This window comes from Orycteropus afer, unplaced genomic scaffold (genome assembly GCF_000298275.1).
Source record: "Orycteropus afer afer isolate SDZICR_OR568_19922 unplaced genomic scaffold, OryAfe1.0 scaffold00014, whole genome shotgun sequence".
Classification (NCBI taxonomy): Eukaryota; Metazoa; Chordata; class Mammalia; order Tubulidentata; family Orycteropodidae; genus Orycteropus; species Orycteropus afer.
This window is the reverse complement of record NW_006921601.1, coordinates 5672144-5682060: the sequence shown is the minus strand read 5'-3', so window position 1 is coordinate 5682060 and position 9917 is coordinate 5672144. Positions and strand designations below refer to the sequence as shown.

At 44.2% G+C, this 9917-nt stretch overlaps 1 protein-coding gene across 1 annotated transcript in view; it reads left to right on the top strand.

The window, feature by feature from the left end:
- The window catches only part of SCUBE2 (signal peptide, CUB domain and EGF like domain containing 2), a 101815-nt gene that overhangs the window by 13209 nt on the left and 78689 nt on the right, over positions 1–9917 (top strand). The window contains exons 3-4 of the mRNA XM_042782838.1: positions 783–908; positions 5800–5934. Of these exons, the coding sequence (XP_042638772.1) occupies positions 783–908; positions 5800–5934 (261 nt within the window). The remainder of the gene's footprint in view (positions 1–782; positions 909–5799; positions 5935–9917) is intronic.

Below are 9917 nucleotides of genomic sequence, written 5' to 3'. Positions count from 1 at the left end.
TTTTTTTTTTTTCATTCATTTTCACAGTTTCATAGTACTTCATTAAGTAGACGGAATAGATGTTCATTCTACCACTTTCCTATGTTGGAGTATTTAAGTTGTTTCCAGTATTTTACAATTATAAGTAATGTGGTGAATAATCTTGTTGCATATGTGTTTTTCTGTTTTGGAGATTTATCTTCCAAGTAGATTCCTAGAAGTGGGATGGCTGGTTAAAAGGTAAATACATATGTAATTTTGTTAGATGTTACCAAATTTCTCTCTAGAAGTGTTGTACCAATTTGTGTGCCCAGTACCTGTTTCCCCAAGCCTTGACAGAAGAAGGCTTTGTCATGCTTTTTAATTTTTGCTGGTCTGGTAAGTATCACAATATTGTTTTAAATTGCATTTCTCTGATTAAAAACATGTTTCATCCTTTTTTTTTTTTTTAATGTTTAAGGGCCTCTTTTATTTTACTATTTTAAATTATCTGTTTCTGTCTTTTCCCCATTATTTTCTGTAAACAGCTGTATTTCTTATTTCTCTTTCATGAGAACTGAAACTTACTTGGTGGAAATGATCTGTTTTATTTGGGAGAATTATTGCAGCATGTGATTTGCGTAACCTGAAACCTAGCTTTAAGAGTGGAATTTCTGGGAGCTTTGCTCTACAGAAAAATTCAACAAGTGAGATGTTGGAGAAGTGAATGTCAAATATAATGCCAATTCAGGAGTACCCCTGGTGACCTTATCTCCGTATCAAAGATTGGGCACTTGTCTGATTACTTCTGTTTTTTTCCTCAGACGTTGATGAATGTGAAAATGAACTCAACGGAGGGTGTGTCCATGACTGTTTGAATATTCCAGGCAACTATCGCTGCACTTGTTTTGATGGCTTCATGTTGGCTCATGATGGTCACAATTGTCTTGGTAAGGAAAACGTTTGGAAATGGTGGTTCTCCTTTACACATCTTCCAGTGTCTCACCCTTTTCTCTCCTTGGATGAAAACAGACTCATTAAGACAGAATGGAGAATAGGGATTTGTGTTTTCTCCTCCCCAAGAAATCAGACTCCTGATAGAAAATCAGAAAAAATGTTTTTAGTTTTTATGTGATGAGTCATAATATAAATCCTCCATTTGTCTAAGGAGATGGATATATAGAGTCATTATTATTTATTGATTTTCTAGCATTGATTTGTCACTTTTAAGAATATTGGTTTTATATTAAAAAGATCCTTACTTGTAACCATTTTTTTTTTTTTTTAAGTTCTGTAAGCATCCCTATTCTAGAATTAGGTAGAGCTCCTTGTCCTGAAAGATTCCAAATGTGTGGTTGGGTTTCAGCCAGGTAGACCTCATCTTCTTTTTAGTTTGGTTTAAAGAGAGAGAAAAGACAAACAGGAACTTTCCATTAATATCTTTCTGTTGTTGTTGTTGTTATGTGCCGTCGAGTTGGCCCCGACTCATAGCAACCCCTCCTTGGGTTTCTGAGGCAGTATCACTACGGAAGTAGGATTGCCCAACCTTCCTTCCGAGGAGTGGCTGGTGGGTTTGAACCACCAGCCTTCTGGTTAGCAGTCAAGTGCTTTAGCCACTATGCTACCAGAGCTCCTAATATCTTTCTAGTATTCCACAAAATAGAAACATCTGCTGGCATTTCACTTACTGAGTTAAGGACAGCAAAATTTGTTCTTTACATTGGTTCTTTGTGCCAGGAATAAAACAGAACTTAGAAATAGTGAGCAATTTGGATGGCATTGAATGTTGAATGGTGTTAGAGGATGCAGCACACTTGGCAGGCAGGTCTGTTTACATCCCAGTGCTGCTTATGTTGGTTGTATAAGAAGACCACATGGGAGAAACCTGGCCTCCCATGTCAGAGGATACTGATGACCCTTCCTGCAGTTGATCTGCTGATATCCACGTAGCAGACATAGGAGCAACTTGGGCCATGCTCTGGCTCTGTGCGGATAGTTATTCAGATGTCCCCTTAGGGTGCATAGAAATAACCACTTGATCAAATGCTTGGAGATCAGCATAAAAGGCACTGTATATGTCCAGGCAGAACTTGGTGTTTTGGGTGATGAGGCAGTACTGTCATATCCCAAGCAGGGAGTATTTCCTTTTGAACTGTACCCGTATATAACCTTTATCCCAGATGGAATACCATCTGGGTGTAGACTCTGTCCCTTCCTGCTCTGTGTGAGAAGTCAGTCTTTGGGTGCATAGACCACTTGGCCTTCCAAGCCTGCAGCTGAGTCAGTAAGATCTGATTGAGAGCTTGGAGTTCAATGACCCCCCTGTAGACTTCCTAAGCAGTCAGTACCACCAAGAGACACATTGGAGAAGAATTTTGAGAACAGGAAACAAATTAAGATTCATTTAAAACTCAGAAAAATGAAAGCACTTTCAGTGTCTGGTTTGTTGGGAGGCATACAGTATGTTTTTACCATCTTCAGAGGAAATCTCCCCTTCCCCTTTTATGTGCCAACAGTGGTATTTTGAGGATTTGTGTCTGAGGGCAGACCAGCCACTGCTCCTGTGCTCTAATCCACAGCCTGGTGAGAGGACCATAGCCCTGGGAGAGAAACTGTGAGCTTCCTAAGAGCAGGAGCTGAACCATCTAGGGGTTAAGAAGGACCTGGGCTAAGGCTGAGTAGGGTGGCTCTGGGTCAAAGCCTGCTCAGAAATCCTGAGGCCAGAATAACACAGATACTTCAGCAGAGTATCTCTATTCCCCTCCTTGGGGCTCCTTTGTGGACTTTGTACCTAAGGATCCCTGAGCCTTCTTCCCTGCCTCATAGAGAGAACCTGAGCATCTACTGAATATGTCTGAAAAGGAAAGCATGAGAAAATAAAGTGGTACATTGAGAAGTTCAGGACCAGCACACGTAGTCTTCTCTGCCATTCAGATGTGCAAGGGCTGCAGCATTTTGTGACAAGAAAGGAACTCTGAGCCAAACACTCCTCAGGAGTGGCATTTCCTGTGTTCTCTGAGATGACCCTTAGCTTCTCTCTGGCCCCCTAACCACCCACTAGCCAGAATATACAGAGTACAAACACCATTTGGCTCTGGCCCTAAACCCAGAGTGCACTGAGATCCTGACTGCCTATGATCCTGAAAAACCAAATGCAACTCTTCCATGCAGCTTATCCCACCTGAATGCAGTGTCTATGTATTGAGTGTCTGGGAGTGCATCACAGTTATTCGGCTTTACAGTGGAGTCTTCAACCCTGGCCACGTTCTGGAATCATCTGTGAAGGAGCAGCTTAGGCCATGAAGTTTTAAAAATATACCATTACCTAGGTCTCATCCAAGACTGGTTTTGTCAGTATCTCTGAAGGTGGGGTTAGACAACAGGATTCTAAGGTGGAACCAGGGTTGAGAATCACTGTTTCATAGTCTGGAGAAACTCATCCAGCCTAAACCCAAACCCATTCCAACTCATAGCCACCCTATCGGACAGAGTAGAACTGCCTCATGGTATCTTCAAGGCTGGAAATCTTTATGGAACCAGACTGCCTCATCTTTTTTCCCACAGAGCAGCTGGTGGGTTCAAACCGCTGATCTTTTGGTTAGCAGCCAAATGCTTTAACCACTTCACCACCAGAGCTCCTTTCATCTAGCCTAGTGAACTATATTTGTGCATGTAAACACACACATACCACACTTGTTTTTATTTATCCAATCATGGTGTACCACCCAGCTTTATGACATGTTTCTGATTCTTTGGAGAAAAGGGATGGGGGGTGAGATAGGGAGTGGAGGTATGTCAGCTCAGAGGGGACCATGCCTTTACTCAAAACCAGTCCAGACTGGTGTTCCGGAAGCAGACCTCTCCTGTCCTCACTGTGGAACACCTAGGCCCGGTGTGCTCCAGCCTGGCTCATGCTTAGGAATGTGCTTCCTTTACCCCTTGGCACAGAGAAGGGCAAGTTTGTTAGACTTCAGGGCATGGCTTGAGTCCCATCAGTTTAGTTAGGCATCTGCTTGGTAGTGTGGGAGGACAGATGACTGTAAGATCTGAAGCTTGAAACCAGATAACAGATATTTAAATGTGCATATGTTTGTTCCAGATGTGCCCAGGGCTAGTGATAGGAGCATGAGAAATTAGCCTGGAGAAAATAACTTGCTTTCCTTGCAGCCTTCTCCTTGAGCCCTTGCCATATCTGAGACTTTACTGGAAGTTTCCTCTTCTTTGGCTCTAGTGATGCCATGTTCTCCTGCTTCCTTGTTCCTTCATTTAGTGAGCAGCTGCTATGTGCCAGGACTGGGCTAAATAAAACAAAAGTCTGACCTCAAGGAGTTTGCAATCTAGTGGAGATGGATAAGATTTTGAGAATGCAATGAGGTAAGTGTGCACAGGTATTATAGGACACAGTGGAAGGTATCCTAAGCTAGCCTTGGAGTCATAGTAGGAGGCAGGTCAGGGAAAGTTTCCTCCCTCCTTGCTTTTCTGACAGCTCCTCCTCTGAGGCTTCAGCTCCTGGGGCATAGGCATTTCCAGAATGCTACCTCTGGGTGTCTGTCTCCTCCCTGTTCCCTTTCTCCACCTTTCCATATTCCTGTCTTTGGCTATCTCATCTACATCTACCACTTTATCAGACAACTATAAGTCAGTTATTTTCAAAGCTGTACTCACAAGATCAGATTCTCTTCCAGCCAACTGCCTCAGATCTCCTGCTGCCCCTGGAATATCAGCTTCCTTTCCTGTTGGGGCCAACCATGTCTCCACCCCGCTTCCGTACCTAGTGCCACTCTCCCTTCTGTTTCTCAGCCAGAAGTTTTCAGTGTCAGCTTCCGGTGCTCTACAATGCCCCACCTCGCAGCTCACAAGGCTTCATGCCCTGTAGACACGATACCACCATGCCTTTTCTATCTTGTCTCTCATGGGCAATCCCACTACTACCAGGCTCCAATCCCATTACCAGGCCCTGGGCCAGGCCTCCATCAGCTCCAGCTTTAGCTATTTCAGGCACCTGTGTGAATCGGGACTCCCAGGTTTTTGATTTCTTCCCTTTCCTTATTTCCTACCCTCAGTTGCCACCTTATTTTCCCCAAAGCGAAAGTCTGAGCATATCCTCTTCTGCTCTGGTGGTTTCCAACTGCCTTCCAAATTAAGTAGAAACTTCTTTGCCTGGTATTCAAGGTCTTCTGCAGTGTGACCCTAATCTATCTTCCCAACTTTATCTCCTATTATTTCCCTACATGTACCTTGTGCTCCAGCCAAATTGAATGACTCACTGTTATCTGAATATACAGCCTCTGTGCTTCCCAGCTCACACTGTGTCTTCTGCCTGGAATCCTTTCTCCTGATTTATAATTGAAGAAATCCTGGAGAGCCTGTCTTTCACCAGCTTTTCCATAAAACCCATCCTGATACCCCACAACCAGATGTGACCTGTTTCTTTTGTGCCACCTTTTCTCTTATCTCATAATTATTTGTATATTTGTCTCTCCCTCTACTGAAGGGCATGGTCCTAGAAGGAAGGAATTTTATCTTACTCATCTGTATTTCACTGTCTCCTCTTGCACAGTGTTTTGGCAGGAGAAGGTGTTCAGTAAATATTAACTGAGCTGGTCCTCTTGTATGTGTGTGGAGTGCCTAGCTAAGTGAGCCCCAGTCCCATGAAGGCTGCATTCATCTTCTGCGGGCCTAATGGGCTGGGACTCTGAGAGCTTCTGTGATGCAAAGGCCAGAAGAGGGGACCTCATCTCTGCTTAGAAGGAGCCCCGCCCCCCAGCCCTCCTAGCTATCGAGCTGGGTGAGGTGTTTAAATTGTCACAAGAGCAAAGTCTGATCCTTTTCCCCCCTCAGATGTGGACGAGTGCCTGGAGAACAATGGTGGCTGCCAGCACACCTGTGTCAACGTCATGGGGAGCTACGAGTGCCGCTGCAAGGAGGGGTTTTTCCTGAGTGACAACCAGCACACGTGCATTCACCGTTCAGAAGGTACCTCAGCCCTGCTGTGGGCAGGGACAGGGCGACATCTCAGACCTCCTCCCCGCCCCCAACAGCAAACTTAGGGGGAAGCTTGGGATATAGAAAGTTCTGGAGGCTTGAGGACTAGTTCAAACTCTGCTACTGGGTAACTCTAGGTGAGATATTTTTGCTTCAACTTCTCCACCTGGAAAATCAGTCGGGTTGGATTGGTGAGCTCTGAGGTCCCTTCAAATTTCACTTTCTTTGATTCTAATCTTTAAATAGAGAACATTTCAAACATGAATAGATGTCTCAGGAGAAATACAAGAGTGGCGTGCCAAATTTTCCAAAAAGGTGCTGGAACCACAGCACCAGTATGAGCCTGCTCCTTGCTCTGTGTGGGTAGGGAGGGGGCTGGATCCTCCCTAAAGACACTTGAAATTGCTTTGTTTTTAACCCCATGCTAGATCTGGCCCTTCCCTGTGCTTTGCATTTTACAGCTCAGAGCCTTTAGGGTCTGTGGGGCTGATGGACTCCCTCCTTGGACTTGGGCTGTCTTTACTGTGGCTTCCTTCACCCCAAGTCATCATTTAATCATTCCTCCATATATTTGCTGAAAACTCTTCTGCTGGCCTCCCTTTCATTCTTTTCCTGCTTTGAGCTTAGACTTCTATTCCTCTAATATTTTAATGGCTTCTTGGGAAGGTGAGACACTAAGTACATGTGACCAAGCATCCATTTTTAACTGAATGTCTTCCTTTTAATTCTTCTCTGCTCTTGTTAAGCCAAGGAACCACATTTTGGTGTCTGCGTTTCTCCCGAGGTTGCATCTACCTGGTTTTAGGGGAAGTGTCTTAAATCCAAGAATATTAATTCCTTTTGGTTTGTGTTACTTGTTCATTTTCATAACTTAACAATGAAATGATTTTAAGTTCTTCTGGTTTTTAATCATGAATTTGTAGATGTATTGTTTTAATTATGGTTTTAGTATTTTTGCAAGTGTTTCTTCATGGAAGAGATTTTTTTCTCCTTTATTGCCAGAATAAGGAGCTCTGGTGGTGCAGTAGGCATTTGACGGCTAACCAAGAAGGTTGGTGGTTCAAACCCACCAGCCACTCTGAGGAAGGAAAATGAGGAAATCTGCTTCTGTGGATTTACCGCCTCGGAAAACCAATGGGGGTCACTATGAATCAGAATTGACTAGATGGCAGTGGGTTCAGTTTGGTTTGGTATTCCCAGAATGGTGGTTTATACCTTACACTTTGCCCAGAATACCTGTTTGGGTACTAAGAAGCATTACCAGAGAAAACACCAGGGGCCAGTGGGTTTGATGCTTCATATCACCTGTGAGTCTGTTCGTTCTTAGTGTTTGGGGCAGGAGAGTCCTACACACTGGCTCTAATCGGGCGATTTTTTATCTCATGCCTGGCATGGCTTTTGATAGAGCAAATAGCAGTTGAGTTTCATTTTCCCGCCAGGTTCTGTAGATTCTAGTCTTGCCCGGAGCAGGCAGAACTCACCGTGGGAATGAAATTAAGATGCCATCAGTTCAGAGGGGATCTGAGTCACACACAGGTTATCTCCTGTTTTGGTGGCTCACAGCTGCTTCCTGAGAAATCACTCTGACTTTCTCTTTAGGTGGCTGGGGAAGAAGGTGGGAGCTCACAGCTAAAGCCACTGCTTGAACACCCCCAGAATTGATTCCACCAGCTCCCAAAGCAGCTTGTAGTGCATATGATCATCTATTATCCCTGCACTTCTCCCCTCCTGCAAGCCCCCTGGACTGAGTACAGCGACAGACCATAAGACTCCCATCACAGAAGTAAATAGAAAAGCAGTTCCTTTCTGCAAACTGTTTTCTACAATTCAGACATTCTTGGATCCCCTGAAGGGTATTTACAATGAATGTATTTGTCTGGAACTAAGACCAGAATCCAAGAATCCGAGTTGTGGTCTGGAAGTGCTCTCTGATTTTCTGTTGCATTTCAGTCTGATTGCTTGGTAAATCCATAGTGGCCAGTCAACAGATTATAGCTGCTTGTAACTGAGACCTTCCAGTCTAGAGTTTCAACTCTTCAAAGAGAACAACCTGTAGGTACTGTTCCGCTAGGATTTCTGCCTTGATTTGCATATTAAAACCTTAGAAATTGTATTAAAATAGACTTTAAAACCCATGATTAATTCCCTAAAAATGTTTCAAAGATGGAATAGTGTGTTCTAGTGTTGCTGTTGTTGTTTTTAATAATTACTTACTAAATGTTCTTCAGTCTAAAGAATTGTGATCGCTGATTCTGAGGGAGAGCAAAGGCTATTGACTTTTCTTTCTTGGGTCCTTAGAGATCCCAAAGCTCTGATAAAGAGACTGTGTGTTTTCACCCATATAATGGGGTAGGCTGGGGAGAGACACATCACCCCCAGCCTGCCTTTGTTCCTATTCATGGGTGCTCAGGCTCTCAAAATGAGCATTCCTCTCTTGTTTTGTCTGCTCTGAGAATATTTTTGGATGGTTGTGCTGCTGCCTTTTCAGAGTAGTGAGGAAGGTGTCAGGGTAGTGAGGAAGGGGCTGTCTTTCAGCAGGCCCTTTTTACACTTCATGGAATGTTTCTTGACCTGTTCTCAGGCACATTTTAATTTGGCTTCAGAAATGTTCTTCAGTGGATCCCTGAGCGTGCGGAGCACCACAATGGGGTGTTTCACATGTTCCCAAACTCTTTCCCTCTTGGTCAACTAACTACCCTAAATGTGATTGCCAGGCCAAGCTCTGGGGACATCTAGGACCACTGCTGGGCGTCCAGGTTTGGACCAGATCATCTGTCTCCTCTAGCAGTGGCTTTGCTCAAGTCAGAGTACTCTGAAAAGCTTCAGAGTCACCTCTTGAAAAAGCATCTGCATTTCTGAAGCCATGTAAGCCTTCTGGTAATTTTATGTCTAGCTTGATGTGATGTGACTTCAAGGGGCAACGTCTTTTGTATCTCCACAGCATCTGGCACAGGGTCAGTTCTGAGGAAATATTTCTTCTGTCAGTGAATTGCTCTGAGGCAATAAAGGTCACTTTTCAAATGTCTTAACAGACATGTAAACAGAGTAGAGAAAAAAGAAAAAACTGAAAAAGTTGGGGAGTGTGGTTTCCGGTCACTGTCCCGCCTTTTCTTGGACACTCTTAAATTTACCCCTGGGTGCTCCCCAGACCTGTTATTTCAAGTACTCTGCTGACCCAAGGGCAAACACAGTGCTTGCTGGGCCTTCTCAGGAGGACAGGACCCTGCTTCTGGATGCAGCTTCCACCTCCTCGTGCCATCCTGGTCCTGGAGAGCAAATAAAGTTTTCAGGATAACCAGTCAGGGCAAAGGGAGAACTTTCCATCAATTCAATGGACGCCTCATTCTGTGTTAATTGGCAGCAGCCCTTGGCAAGGTTGAATGGATCCCAGAAACATCCAGCAGATTGAGAGCTGATGTGCAAACTGTCAAATAAAAAACAAGATGGGTTTAAGGAGACTTAAGAGCATGAACTGTATTATCTATCTTTTCAAATACGGGTGTTGTATTGGTTACCTTTGCATTACTCTAACAGAAAATACCACAGGTGGGATGGCTTTAACAAACAGGAGTTTATTCTCTTATAGTTTGGAGGCTTGCTTTAAGTTGGAGTTCAAAGTGCCAGGCTCTAGGGGCTGTGTGAAAGCCCCTCAACCTTGGACTTCAGCTTTGCCTCCTCGCAGCCCACTGGGAAAAAAAATAAAAACTCACTGCTGTTGAGTCAGATCTGACTCATAGTGACCTCTCCTTGGGTTTCTGAGGCGGTACACTACGGAAGTAGGTTACCCAACCTTCCTTCCGAGGAACAGCTGGTGGGTTTGAACTGTCAGCTTTCTGATTAGCAATCAAGTACCTTAGGCACTATGCCACCAGAGCTCCCAGTCCACTGAAGCTGGAGGCTTTTCTTTACTCAAACAGCTGCCGGCTGCTGAGGCTGACAAACTCAAGGTCGACAAGTAACAAGGCACAGTCCTG